Below are 13,303 nucleotides of genomic sequence, written 5' to 3' on the forward strand. Positions count from 1 at the left end.
GTGCTGGAAGGCCCCCCGCCCTCCCTGTGGGGGTGTCCAGCCTCTGCTGGCACAGGGGCCGCTGCACCCCCGCTGCCCCGGGCTTGCTCTGCTCGTCCTGGAGCGGGCTTTGCTCCACCAGCACAGCAGGGACCCGAGGCGCCCCGTGCCCCCGGCTGCACCGCGGTGCTGATGCCTGCGGCGGGCGGTGCCTCGTGGGCTGGTGCTCACGGCCACTCCTTTGGGTCCCGGCCTCCTTTCCCCCACGTGCAGTCCCTTTAGCGGGTGGCTGCCAGGCTCCGTCCCTAGCCCAGCTGCCTGGTCCCTGAGCTCTCCCGGGCTCACCGTGCACAGACGCAGCCCAGACTGGTTGCCTTTCCTTCAGGGAGCCCCGTGTCCTCACGGTGGGGGGACGGGGTCCCGGTCAGAAGCCGGGGCCTCGGGCACTGCGGAGGGCCTCGCAGCGGCGAGCTGCGGCCGCCACCCCTGAAAGCCGCTGTGGGCTGCACACTCCCCCATACTGTGCCAGCAGGGGGCCTGCCCTTGCCGTCCAGAGGGCTGCAGGCTCCGTCAGCAGACCGGCCCGGGTGGAGCAGTCCCCAGGCCGGAGGTGCAGGTGGCCCGGGGACGACTCCCACTGGGCTGTTGGGCCAGCTGCTGACCAGAGGCACGGGCAGGCCCCTCCTGGGGCGGCCGCTGGGGCCACAGGGGCAGGTTCCCGGGAGCCCACGCTCGCCAGGGCCTGCAAGGCGCTGACTTGTTTGGGCTGCCCGGTGTGGAGCTTGGGGCAGCTCGCGCCCGAGGAAGCATCACCCCGAGACACAGGTCTCTGGGGTCCCTGCAAGGAAGGACGAGAACCCCTCTGCTCAAAAAGTACTTTAATAACTATAAAGTGTCTAAAACGTTCTCCGAGGTGAGCCTTTCCCTTCAGTAAAGCGAAGGCACCGGGAAAGAGCCCCCGGGAGCCGGCCAGTCCCCCGGGGGACTCGGTGGCCGGCGGCTCTGGGAGCCGGCGGGGGCTCAGCAGATGATCTTCAGGCTGGGCTTCTTCTCCGCCAGGGCCTGCAGGCGGTCGTCCACCTCCTCCGTCCAGTAGATGTCGTACAGGCTGGTGGGGGCGGGAGGGTGTGGGCCGGGGCACGCCAGGGCCGCCACGCCCCCCCGCCCTACCCCCCACCCCCCACCCCCGTCTGCCCCGGCCACCCGCCCGCTCTGCCCCCAGCCCGCCCGGGCCCCGTCGCCCGCCACGCTGCTTACACCAGCTTCTCCAGGACGCAGCTGGGCTGCTGGGCGCTCTCCGCCAGCCTCAGGACGCCCACCTCGCTCATGCAGTTGTTGCTGAGGTCCAGCTCCTGCAGGCTGCGGCTGGTCAGCAGGAGTGAGGCCAGGTTGCCGCAGCTGGCGTCGGTCACCTCGCAGTCCCCCAGCCTGGGTGGACAGCAGGGCGGAAGTCAGGACAAGGGCACGCCCCTGGCGGCTGCTGACTGGTTGAGTGACCTGGGCCTGTGCCACCAGCAGAACCCAGGACGGACGGCGGGGGTGGGGCACACACTTCGAGACCCCAGCGTCCGCCCTGGCTGCTGCGGCGCAGTGGGCCGAGCTCCGGCCTGCGAACCAAAGGGCCGCCAGTGTGACTCCCAGTCAGGGCACACGCCCGGGTTGTGGGCCAGGTCCCCTGTGGGGGATGCATAAGAAGCAACCACACACTATTTCTCTCCTCCTCTTCCTCCCTTCCTTCTCCTCTGTCTAAAAATAAGTAAATAAGGTTTTTTTAAGTATCTTTAAAAAATATATACGGAAGAAAAGAAGGCCCCTGGGTTGGAGCTGTTCCCAGGTCTGTCTCCGTGGCCCTGAACAGACTGGGCACAGGTGCAGAGCCCCCTGGGGTGGGCACAGCGTCGGCGGCTGGCCTGCGGCTGCGGCCACACCTGGACATAGGGCTTCCACCGGCAGGGGCAGAGGGCAGGCACCCAGTGGCCTCCGGGAAGAGCGGTGCTGGGTGGTGGGAGGACAAGAGGAGGAGGGCCGCACCCCCACCCCCCACCCCCCAGCTGGCCAGAGCTGCCCAGGTGGGGAGAACTCGGCTGAAGCTGGGGGTGGCGCAGGACACGGGCTTCCGGGCTCCACAGGCCGTGGACACGGCCCAGAGGACGGTGGAGGGCAGGCCTGGCACCCACTGGCACCAGCAGAGGGTAACACCAAGGTCCAGGAGTCCCCAGGGTGCCACGGAGCCCTGAGCTGGGGCACCCGGAAGCTGCAGGCGCCCTGCCCTGTGTGGTGGCTGAGCACCACGCCCGCGGGGGCCAGGGGGTCCCAGGGAAGCCGCCGGTGAGGCGCAGGCCAGGACAGAGGATGAGGATGGAGCCCGGGGAGGAAGGGCGGCAGAAACAGGACGCGGAGCAGGGACAGCCGGGCCGAGAGGCCTGGCGGCGGGGTCCTGAGCCCTCCCGTGGGAAATGAAACGCGCACACGCGTGCGCACACGCACAACCCCCCACCCCGCCTGGCCCTCCGTCAGCGTCAGTGCCACCACGGGTGGGGCGCGGGGTGGGGCCTCGAGGGGGTCAGGAGGCGCCGGGACTGGGCGCCGACGCACGCTCACCAGAGCGACCGCAGCGGCACGCCGGGCTGGCTGAGGCCGCGGCACAGCTCCTCCACGCCGGCGTCCGCCAGCTTGTTGTTGCTGAGCTGCAGCTCCTGCAGGCTCCGGTTCTGGGCCAGCATGGCGCTGACGTGTGGGCAGCAGGCTGCGGTCAGGCTGCAGGACTTCACCCTGGGGGGCACGGGGACTGCTGCGGCCCAGGCTCCGGCACCCCGGGGGCCCCACACAGCCCCCAGCACGCCCCCGACCAGGCCACCCCGGACCCGGCCACGGCCACGCGGCTACAGGCGTTCCCCCGGGCCCCACCGCCCTCCCCTGGCAGGTCCCCTCGGGCCACCTGTCCCCCGCACACACCGCCGGGCGCTCACCACAGGGACTCCAGGTGGCAGCGGGGCTCCCGCAGGCTCTCGCACAGCAGCCGGACCCCCTCGTCCCCCACCGCGTTGCCGGCCACGCTGAACTCCCTCAGGCTCTCCTTGGCCCTGAGGACGCGGCAGAGGTCCCCGCAGCCGCTGGCCGTGATGTCACACTCCCAGAGCCTAGGGGCCGGGGACAGGTCATGACGGGGCCGGCGGGGCGGTGCCAACCCCGTGCCAGTGCGGTGACGGTGGTGCACGTCGCCCCCCCCACCCGGCTGCAGTGGTGGCCTCGGACCCCAGAACACAGGAGCGGCAGCCCCCGCGCCCCCGCGCCCACCTGCCCAAGTCCAACTCACCACAGGGTCTTCAGCTGGCAGCCGGGGCTCAGCAGCCCGGGGCACAGCGCCGCAACGCCCGCGTCCCCCAGCCTGTTGTCGCCCAGCTCCAGGTTGCACAGCGAGGCCTTGGTGGCCAGCACGCCACACAGGTCCTGACAGTTGGCTGAGGTGAGGCCGCAGCTCTCCAGCCTGGGGCACAGGAGGCGCTGTGGGAGCCGGGAGACCCCACCCAGCGCGGGGGACGCCCCACCCAGCACGGCGCCCGCCCCACCCAGGCAGGCCAGCGCTCACTTGAGTGACTCCAGCGGGCAGGCGGAGTCCACCAGGGCCTGGCACAGGGTCCGGGCGCCGGCCTCCCCGAAGTCGTTGTTGTTCAGCACCAGGTCCTTCAGCTCCGGCCGGGCCCTGAGTGCCGCAGCCAGGGGCTCGCAGCTGGCGGCCGAGAGGCTGCAGTACTGCAGCCTGGGGACAGGCGGGCAGTCAGTCCTCGCCCCAGGAGTGCCCTCCGCTCCCGGCCCTGGCCTGAGGCCTGCGGACACCGCACCAGGCAGCGACGGCACTGCAGAGGCCAGGAGCCATCCCTACGGAGCCCAGGTAACTGGACCGTCCTGGGGACCACCCACCGACCTGAGTCCTGGGTTCAATGGACCAGCAGCAAGGCCCGGCCTCCCGCCCCACCGCATCCCCAGCCACAGCTGTGACCCCCTGCGCGTTTGCGGGGCCAGGCCACCCTGCAAGCAGGTGCAGGGTCACCAGCTGGCTGCCAGCTCCTCTGAGAGGGTCACGGCCGAGTCACAGGGGAGCAACGCCTGTCCCCGAGAGCCCCTCCTCAGGCCTCCCTGCAGCCGGCATGGGGCAGGGCCTGTGCAGCGCAGGCCCGGGGACAGGAAAGCAGGCAGCTCGGGGACCGGGTGGGCACACTCACTCCAGACTCTCGACGTGGCACTGGGGGTCCCGGAGTCCTTCACAGAGCAGCTGGAGGCCCACGTCCCCGAGGGGGTTGTAGCTGAGGTCCAGCTCGCGCAGGGAGGGTGCGGCACGCAGCACGCTGGCCAGGGTCCGGCCGCTGGCCTCGCTCAGGCAGCAGCTCTGGAGGCTGTCGGGCCGCAAGCCCACCGTCACCGCGAGGCCAGACACCGGGCCGCGGGGCTCTGGGGTCCCCGGGCCGAGGGCAGGAGGGGGTGCACGGGTGGGGGTGTGAGAGGCTGCGGTGCGCCTCAGGGAGCAGGGCGGCGGGGTCCCCGTGAGCCTCCCACGGGGGCAGGGCCCAGGCCCTGCACGGTTGGCCGTGCGGCCCACGGGGGCTCACCTGAGCTTCCGGACCTTGCAGGTGGGGCTCTGCAGGCCCTGGAGCAGCAGGTCCGTGCCGGCGTCCCCCAGCTCGTTGGAGCAGAGGCTGAGCTCCGTCAGGGCGGCGTTGTCCCGGAGTGCGGAGCTCATGTCCCGGCAGCGCCCCTCGGTGACGCCGCAGTCCACCAGCCTGCGGGCGGACACCCCCCGACAGTCACGCCGCCACCGCGGGTCGTGGCCCCCACCGCAGGTTGTGACCTCCCGCTCCAGGGCCGAGGACGGGGCGGCTGTGCACGCGCGGGGCAGGGTCGGCGTGTCCAGCCCCCCGTCCCCTCCCGGAGGGTGTGCCCCTCAGAGGGCACGGCCGGGCTGCGATGTGAGCAGCCGGACGCACGTGAAACCCAGCTGCAGGTGCCCGGGACCGGGCCACCTGCTCTCGTGGGACATCGGAGAGGCCCTGGGGGGCGGCTGTGACAAACTGAGAGGGGTGGGGAGTGAGCAGTCCCAGCGAGGGCCCCGGCCGGGCGGCTGGGTCAGCTGGAGCGTCGTTTCAGCCCCGGAGGGCCGCAGGGTCGATTCCAGGTCAGGGCACCCGCCTGGGGAGCGGGCTCAGCCCCCACCCCGACCCCCGCTGTCGCGCCTGCGAGAGGCAGCCGGTCGACGCTTTTCTCTCTCCCCTCTCCTGCTCCCTCTAAAGTCAGTAATGTCCTCAGGTGAGGATTTAAAGAAAGGTCCTGGCAAGGACAAGGCCCAGGGGTGACCGTGACGAAACCCCGGGCCGCTGCAGGCAGGGGGCAGAGCTGCAGGAGCAGGGCGTGAGCAGAGCGTCCGGCCCGTTGCCCGAGGCGGCTGCCACGACCCAGGGGGAGACGGGGCTTTTTAACCTGTTTTTTTTTTTTTTCCTAGGACTTTTTGACTTATTTTTAGAGAGGGGGAGAGAGGGAGAGAAACATCCACGTGTGGCTGCCTCTCGCACGCCCCCTACTGGGGACCCAGCCGGCAGCGCAGGCCTGTGCCCTGGACGCGGTGAAACCAGGCCCTTCGGGTCGCGCAGGCCGGCACTCAGTCCGCCAAGCCACAGCAGCCAGGGGAGTTTTTGTTTCTGTTTCTTTGTTCAGTTTCTTTCCAATAACACGACTTCTTTGTTCAGCCGTTGTGGTAAAAACGCCCCTCCAGGCTGGAGGCTGCCGCCGGCCTCGGCCGGCCCGTTGTGCCCTCGCGCGGCAAAGGGACGGTGGCCGCACGGGACAAAACCAGCGGACGCCCCGCCTGAGCGCAGGCCGGCCACAGGGACAACCCGGGGCGACCGCGGCGTGCCCTCGCGGCCGCGCACCCCATGGCAGGCTACGCCAGGCGGGACGCGACACGGATTCTGCGTGTGCTGGCCAAAAATGTGTCCCTCCGCCGGGAGACGACGTCACCCGGACTCTCTCCAGAGCTGAGCGGAGCCACAGAGGGGGGCGGGGGGGGACGGGGGAAGGGGACAGAGGGACCGTCCCAGACGGGAGGCGGCTCAATGCCACGCGGGATCCTGCGCTGACTGCGACGGGAAAGGACCCGGCGGGGAAGCCGGTGACGTCCAAGTCCAGGTGGCTTGCCCAGTGCCCCGGGCGCTCGGCGCTGGCTTCGGGGGAAGCAGGGTGGCGGGCAGAGGCGCCCCCCAAACCACGTTCGTAACCCTTCTGTGAACCTAAGCCCGACCCAGACCAGCTAGAAGGGCAGGCGGCAGGCGGCTGCGGTGGTGTGAAGCCGGAGGGGCGGCTGGGCTCAAGGACCTCAGCCACAGGCCAGGTGCGACCAAGGCCAGGCAGCACCTGAGAGGCGAGGGCGGGGCTGTCCCTGGGGAGGGAGCCGGGCAGAGGCCCCGCCCACCCGCCTCCGGAGCCTCCACACCAAGCCCCGCCCACAGGCAGGAGCCAGGAGCAGGTTTACGTCTTTAAATGTTTGGGGGAAACACAAGACCATCTCGCACCGTGGGAAACTCATACAGTCGGTGCCACGCATCCACAAGGAAGGTGCTTACAGCGCCCACCCGGGGCCCGGCTGGCCGCCACCCCTCGGGGACCCTGCACGCACCTGATCACCGGGCACTGCTGCATCACAGGCAGGAGCTCCGTCCACCGGGCGTCGCTGAGCTGCTCGTAGTGCAGGTCGAGATTCATGGTGAGAGGCAGGTGTGTCCTAGGTGGAGGGCAGAGGGGGCAGGAGGGCAGCTCAGCCCAGGTATCTCAGGTTTCCGGGGCCAGAGACCCAGCGGAGGACGCCGCAGCCTCTCCCCCAGGCCTCAGCCCCCAGGGACAGAGACGGGGAGGGCAGAGGGACACGGCACCCGTGGGCTGCCCTGGCAAAAACCACCACAGAGTTTGGGGCCAGGGCTGCGGGGGGCAGAGGCTGCACTCGCCCCGCAGCCTCCTGCCGCTGCCTGGGAGAGGGCGGCACCTGGGCTTGCCTCCTGGAGCTCCCCTGCCTCATGTGCCCAGGCAAGGGCCGGCGGGGAGGGGGTGGCCTGTGGGCCTGGGCACAGCACGGGATGGGCAGTGCACACCGTGCTCTGGAAACTACTTCTGCCTGCTCAGCCAGCTTTCCCTCTGAGAACCAGAGGGATGCCCGGGCTGGGCCATCCACAAAGCCAGAGACCCCCCCACCCCCCAAGATGTGAGGACCCCAGGCCTCTCCGCCCGGAAGCAGCTGCTTGGGAGGGACAGGTGCCTGTAGTCAGGTAACAGCTCTCCAGCCAGGAGCACCAGCCATGGGTGCCCTTGGACAGGACACAGCAGAGCAGTGGGGACCCCAGGCCCAGCTTCTGTGACCCTTTCCCGAGGGCCTGGGACTCCGACGGGCTGGGGCACAGCCTGCCCCACCCTGGACCCGCCGCTGGAGTAGCCGGGCCATGGGGCAGGCTGGGAAAGACAGAGGATCTGGCAGCAGGTCTGGGGCGGCAGCAGATCACCGGCTCCGACACAGCGCCGCACCAGGGACCACCCACACCGGGACAGTTGGGGGGGGGCGGCAGGGGCCGGCCTCGCTGCTGAGACGGGTGGGGGGCAGTGCCGGGCATCTGCGTTCGCTCAAGCACGATGGAAAGCCCTGGAAATGATGCGACTGGAGCTGCCCTTTAGATGGGCCTGCCCAATGGGATGACTCAGCCCCACGTGAGGCCCCGGTTCCCCAAAACCTGGGACTCCTGAGAACTCGGCCTCGCTCAAAACCCCCGCCCGCGGTTCCTGGGAGCGCTTCCCTGCGCGTGTTTGCATCGGAGCCTGGCACTGGCCGGCCAGGCTGACGGAGGCCCGTCCCCCTTCCCCCGCCCCCTCGGCTGCCCACAGCTGGTTCAGAGCGCAGTGGGGGCGGGGCAGGCAAAGGCTCTGGTTCCACTGCCGCTGACCTGCGACTACCAGCAGGCAAAAGTCCTGCTTGCAGGTCCCCGTAGGCGGCCTGCGGAAACGGGGCGAGGGTGGCTGTGACTGGCCATGCCGCACGGAGAAGCCAGGAGTCCGCCAGCCCACAGCTCAGAGTGTGTGAGCAATCCCAACCTCCCCCCACGGGGGGCCAGGGTGTGGTCGGCCAAATCCTGACTCAGAATCCCCCGCCCTGGCCAGAGGGGAGAGGTCAGGGCTGCTGCTCCCCGCGCCTGCCAGCCTGGGGGACCACTGAGCCCCCTAGCCCCTGGGCTGCTGCCCCAGGCTGCACCCTCTCCGGGAAGCAGCCTGACACCAAGGAGCGCCGCTCACACGTGGTGGTCTGACGTTGAGAAGAGGGACAGGGCCGCCCCATCGGAAGACACTCCCTGGGCTTCACAGTCACTGGGGCGCCCCCTTCGCTGGGCCTTTGGGTACCTCGAGAACCCCGTGGGAACGTCCGGCACCCCCCAAAGACGCCCCCATTAAGGTCCCCGACCTAGGGAAGTACGACCGCATTTCAGGATCCCCAGCCGGGCTGCTCCCGAGGGTCCCGAGGGTGGAACCCAGGAGCTGAGCAACGCCCCGAATCAGCGGTTTCAAGTGCGACAACAGGCCGCTCAGCGGGACCCGCGCCAGATCAGGCGCTGGGCTTGGGCCTTCGCTGGGGCGGCGCCCACGGGTGGCATCCACCGGGGCGGGCACGTCCCGGGTCCACCGAGCCTCCAGCTGGCGGCCGGGACCGTATGCTACCTCCGCCAGCGCGGAGACGCGGCGGCGGACCACGGGGGGGGGGGGGTGTCGTGGGCGGTCCGCGCCGGGTTCCGCGCGATCCCTCCAGGTCAGGCGGTGCTCTGCAGCCTGGAAAAGGATGCCGACGCCCGGCCGCGCCCTTCTTGGGCCGCAGCCAACGCCCGCGGGAGTCGCCCGAGCTCACCCGCCCCTCCAGGGGCGCCGCGAAAGGTCCTCCCCAGCCCGGCCGGCCGGCTGCGACCCCGAGACCCTCAAACCCAGAGCTCACCTTGCGTCGCCGCCGCTTTAGCCTGGACACTGCTTCCGCCGGGGCTCGGGATAGGGGCGGGGCCTCGGGAGGAGGGGCGGGGCCCGGCCCACGGGGGCGGGGCGCCAGGCCGAGGCGGGGCGTGGGGAGGGGCGGGCCTGCGGGTTTCCCTGGAGCAGAAACCAAGCACCTGAGACGCCTCTCAGCTCCGGGACTGGAGATCGAGTGGCTGTGCCACGGGGGGCGAGGCTGTCCCAGGCTCTCTGGGGCGCTGGTTCGTTATGTAAAACGCGCGTGCACCCGTTTCTACCCACCCACCGACCTGTCCAGAGCAACCGTGAGCTTAGGCGACAGGTCCCCAGGGTGTTTGTGCAGCGTTTTGTAACTGTTCAACCTGGAAACAATCTAAATGTCCATCGGCAGGAAAATGGTTGAATAACTTCCTGCCGATAGTTGAATAAACGGTTCAAAATGGTTGCATAACACACGCACGTTCCAACAGCTAGAAACACCACTCCTGACAGGGGATGGCCCTCGGGGGTGCACCACTTGAGTTTTTTGAGCACGTGTGGAAACCTCCGAGGGCGCGCGACTGCGCAGGGCATGCCCGTGGGGGCCACAGCCGCAGCGAGCGACCGCCTCCCGGCTGCGGTGCCCCCGCTGATTCGCACACTTGCGGGAGCAGAGGTGCTCCGTGTGCTGTACCGCTCAGGCCGTCATCAACCCAACCGGGTATCGGACACCGACCGTGGGCCGGCCACTGCTACCGGGCCACATTGGTGCGCAGAGCCGGGCCAAGGTCTGAGCCAGCGCCCACGGAGCCCAGGCCCGGACGGGGAAGGAAATTTAGAAGTGAACTACACAACAGTATTTGGATGGTGGAACGTGCCTGGGGGAAGTGCTGCCAGAGGAAAGGAATCCAGGGGCAGCGCGGACGGGCCCAGGTAGGTCCCGGGGGCTACAGCGCCCGGGAGGGGGCGGGGGCGCGGGCGCGGCGGGGAAATCGGGCCCACTAGGTAGGGGATGCTCGCCGCAGGCCCGGCCTCACGTCTGCGGCCGCCAGGGGGCGGCACAGTGCGCATGGGGGATGAGAACCGCCGGGCTCCCTGGGTGGTCGGCTCTTCGTGGGGATCAAGTGAGATGTTACTCGATGCGAGAGAGTGTTTGGCTGGGCCAGTCTTCGGTTGTGTAGCAAGGGGGCCGGGGCCACGAGAGTGGGGACAGGAGTCCTGGGAAGCCCAGGGCTCTGTAGGGGCGGACCGCCAAGGCCCAGACGCCCATAAGCCTCCGCGGAGCAGGAACAGATGACACTTGTCAACTCAACTGAGTGTCAAGTGAAGACAGGGGAGCAGGACCAGGAGGGCAGGGTTTCGGGCAGAGGCCACTGCAGCCGGAGGGCGGGAGAGGGGCAGAGGGGGACTTCTGGGGGCCCTGGCGGGCACTGCGGCCGACTTGAACATGACTTCGTGCCTCCAGCAGCGTGGGCTCTTGCAGAAAACCAGACAGAGGCAGGAAGGTGAAGGGCCTGGGGCGCCCATCTCCGAGACCAGCGCCCCTTATGCCTCCTCTTTTTTTCTAATTCGCAACATAAACTGCAAAACTGCCATTCTCCAGAGCGTTTGCTTAATCCACTGAGATTTCACTCCCAAGCACTCGCCAGTTTGGCTCTAATACACGCATAAAAATTCTTCCAGGTTTGGACAATTCTTACCTGGACGCCATCCTAGAGGGGGACCTGCCTGGTTCTAAGGTCCTTCCAAGACACTGCTGAATTGCCGTCCTGGGAAGCTGCAGAAGTCCACCAGCTCTCCCCGCACCCGCGTGTCTCCACACCTGCGTGGGCACCTTGGCTGGAGCCCGCCCAATTCTGCAAAGTGGGGGCCCAGTGTTTACATCTCTCCAGTCCTCGTGACACCGCTGGATCAAAGCCCCCCGAGGTGCTGTCGCCGTTACGGCTTCTCTCCCCAACCTGAGTCGCCGACCCAGCGCCCCCCAGGTTCTCGGGCGACCTAACAGGGCGGAGTGGTGGGGCGGGCACATGGCAACGCTCAAGGCCCACTGCCCTGTGGGTCGACCCGGGGAGTCCTCTGCCAGGGCTGTCCTGCCTGGGACCGGCTCCTTTAGGAATAAGGTCGAGGATTACTCAATTTGGGAGAGAAAGTCTGGCGAAGCCCGCTCTAGCTTGTCCGGCTGGCAGGGAGCCAGGGAACCAGTGGCTCTAGCCGGCGGACCCAGCGACTGCGCTAAGGCCTATCCACCGAGACGCGGACCGCGCAGGCGCACCGCCGCCGCGTCCTGAAAGGGGGGCCGACGCGCACGCGCAGGGACGCATCCGGAGCTGGGAAGGCGAAAAGGCGCGCTGACGTCCTCCCGCCCCGCCCCCCCCCCCCGCGCGCGCGCCCGCGTCGCCCGAGCAGCGTGACCGCAGTAGTAGTGCCCGGAGTGCGTCCGCAGGAGGCCGGACCGAGGCCGGTGCCGGTAAGGGATGACCCCGGGCCGGCCGTCTGACCGGCCCGCGGGTTGTCAGACGGCGGGAATGACTGACCTACGGACGACAGCGGACTGTACCTAGCCTGTCACCAGGAAGGAGCGGCACGCTGTCTACAGGGGGAAGGGAGGGCCTAGGGGGACCGTGGTCAGGTCGCCGTCCAGACCCGCGGTGGGGGCGTGGTCTGGAGGTGCCGCCGAGGCTTGGGGGCGGGGCGGGGCGCGAGGGGCGGTGTCTGCGGTGGGCGTGGCCAAGACGAGGGGCGGGGTTGGTGGGCGGGACTATGGGCGGGCTGGGTCTCTCTCGCCGCCACCCACAGGGCCGGGCTGTGACCTGGGACCGACAGAGGGTCCCGCGCGTGCGTGGGCGGGCCTCGGACATCCCACGAGGAGAGGACGCTGCCTGGAGCTCGCCTCTCGGGCGGGGTCAGGACGTGAGCGTGGCGGATACGGGCTGGGTTCGGTGACTTGGAGCGGAGGCTGAGTCTGGGTCTGAAAATTCCGCGCGACACCCCCCGCCGAGCCCTCGGACCGCGCCGTGGGGCGGGGGACACACGGACGTTCGTAGGCTGGTGTGCAGATAGATGCGAAAGACAGCGTCGACGTCATTCAAGGCGGCGTCTGTGATCTACGGGTAACGTCGCACTGCCCCGACGTTGTGGGCGAATGTTGCGGACTGTGCCCCGCGGCGCCGCAGGTGCCGAGGGCCCAGGCCTGAGCAGAACAGACGAACCCCGGAGAGCCGAGGCTGCGCTTGGTGTGGGTTCACTGGTCAGGGATCCTGCCCGTTGTCGCTTCTCGGAAAACGCCTGTGTGTGCCCCCTGTATTTGAAGGACACTTCCGCTGGGCCGAGAATTGCAGGTTCGCAGTCATTTCTGTCCGCACCCCGACGACGGCACTCCCTGTCTCGTGGCGCCCACACTTTCTGTCCATCCGTTGGTGCTCCCGTGCGGGTGGCGGGCCTTCCTGGGTGCGTAGGCTGGCCGCTGTGAGCGTGGGAGACAGGGGTTTGTTCCTCTGTTATCACGCGCCCCTCCTGGTCTTGGTAGCCGCCTGCTGGGCCTGGGGGTTGTCTTAATGCTGGGCTCAGCCTTTTGGTTCTCAGGGAATGAATGGGCCACCTCCCTCTTTTCAAGGCGTGGACGTGCAGCCTGCACTGGGGTTTGCACTGGAAGCCCTCGGCCGGCTGGGCAGTAGGTATTTCTGAGAAGCAGAGGTGACCCGCAGTGTCCTGGCACGCGAAAGTTACCGCTGTGGCCTTCCTTAGCAGCTCGGAGCGGACCGGGCGGCAGGCTGAGGTCTGCCCCTGCCTCACCCTCTTGGGGAGGAGACCGGAGAGGGGAGTTAATTTTCTGCTCGGGAACAGGACTTGCTGGAGCAGTTAGTGACACCACTGCACGAGAGACATCGCACCGGTTTCCTTTTGCGGCTGCAGTCGGGTCTGCTCGGAGCCCCCCCGCCCCCCGTGTTGGGTGCCGCGTGCACAGCCAGACCTCTCCGGTCACAGGTGCAGGGAGGCCGCCACAGAAGTGGGGGGGCCTCTGGGAGCCACGTGGAGGTCATGATGGCTCCCCAGCTGGGGCACTGGGATGGGAAGGCGGGGCCGCGGAGGCAGAGCCAGGCACGGCCAGCCCCAGCTCATGTCAGCAGCACTCTGTGGGAGGGGAGGGGGGCTGAGGAGGAGGGAGCCTCGACAGTGACCAGAGCCTTCTGGTGGGGTGGGGTGCCAGGCAAATGGGGCGGGTTTGGGGGAAGACGGTGCACTGGCTAAACTGACCCCTGCTCTGAGGGTCCGAGCTGAAAGGGCACTCAGTGGCGTGGCGGTGGGCAGGGTGTAGGGAGGAGCTGGG

The 13,303-nt window shown here is 68.8% G+C and overlaps 1 protein-coding gene across 2 annotated transcripts; it reads right to left on the reverse strand.

The window, feature by feature from the left end:
• Window positions 1-842: 842 nt before the first annotated feature.
• On the reverse strand, window positions 843-11,216 carry RNH1 (ribonuclease/angiogenin inhibitor 1). Of its 2 annotated transcripts, none has more exons than XM_045821133.1 (10): window positions 10,677-11,216; window positions 6,644-6,748; window positions 4,587-4,757; window positions 4,203-4,373; window positions 3,569-3,739; window positions 3,296-3,466; window positions 2,949-3,119; window positions 2,581-2,751; window positions 1,237-1,407; window positions 843-1,087 (listed from the first exon to the last, which is right to left on the reverse strand). In XM_045821133.1, exons 1-10 carry the CDS (start codon window positions 11,003-11,005, stop codon window positions 1,000-1,002), a joined length of 1,719 nt encoding a protein of 572 aa, XP_045677089.1. In that variant the 5' UTR covers window positions 11,006-11,216; the 3' UTR covers window positions 843-999. The 2 variants fall into 2 exon arrangements, with proteins under 2 accessions (XP_045677089.1, XP_045677090.1); XM_045821134.1 differs by lacking the exon at window positions 10,677-11,216 and adding an exon at window positions 8,987-9,047.
• Between the last annotated feature and the right edge of the window lie 2,087 nt (window positions 11,217-13,303).

The sequence above is a fragment of the Phyllostomus hastatus genome, unplaced genomic scaffold, assembly GCF_019186645.2.
Source record: "Phyllostomus hastatus isolate PE091 unplaced genomic scaffold, TTU_PhHast_1.1 phas_scaffold_443, whole genome shotgun sequence".
NCBI lineage: Eukaryota > Metazoa > Chordata > Mammalia > Chiroptera > Phyllostomidae > Phyllostomus > Phyllostomus hastatus.

What these genes read in the sequence shown, in the direction of transcription:
- RNH1 (XM_045821133.1), bottom strand. Translation starts at nt 11,005, where the DNA reads ATGTGCCCGCCCCACCACTCCGCCCTGTTAGGTCGCCCGAGAACCTGG. An exon ending in TGCCACGTCGAGAGTCTGGA is followed by an intron (nt 3,740 to 4,202) that starts GTGAGTGTGCCC and finishes GCCTGTCCCCAG; the next exon opens with GCTGCAGTACTGCAGCCTCT. An exon ending in TGCCACCTGGAGTCCCTGTG is followed by an intron (nt 2,752 to 2,948) that starts GTGAGCGCCCGG and finishes CGTGCCCCCCAG; the next exon opens with GGTGAAGTCCTGCAGCCTGA.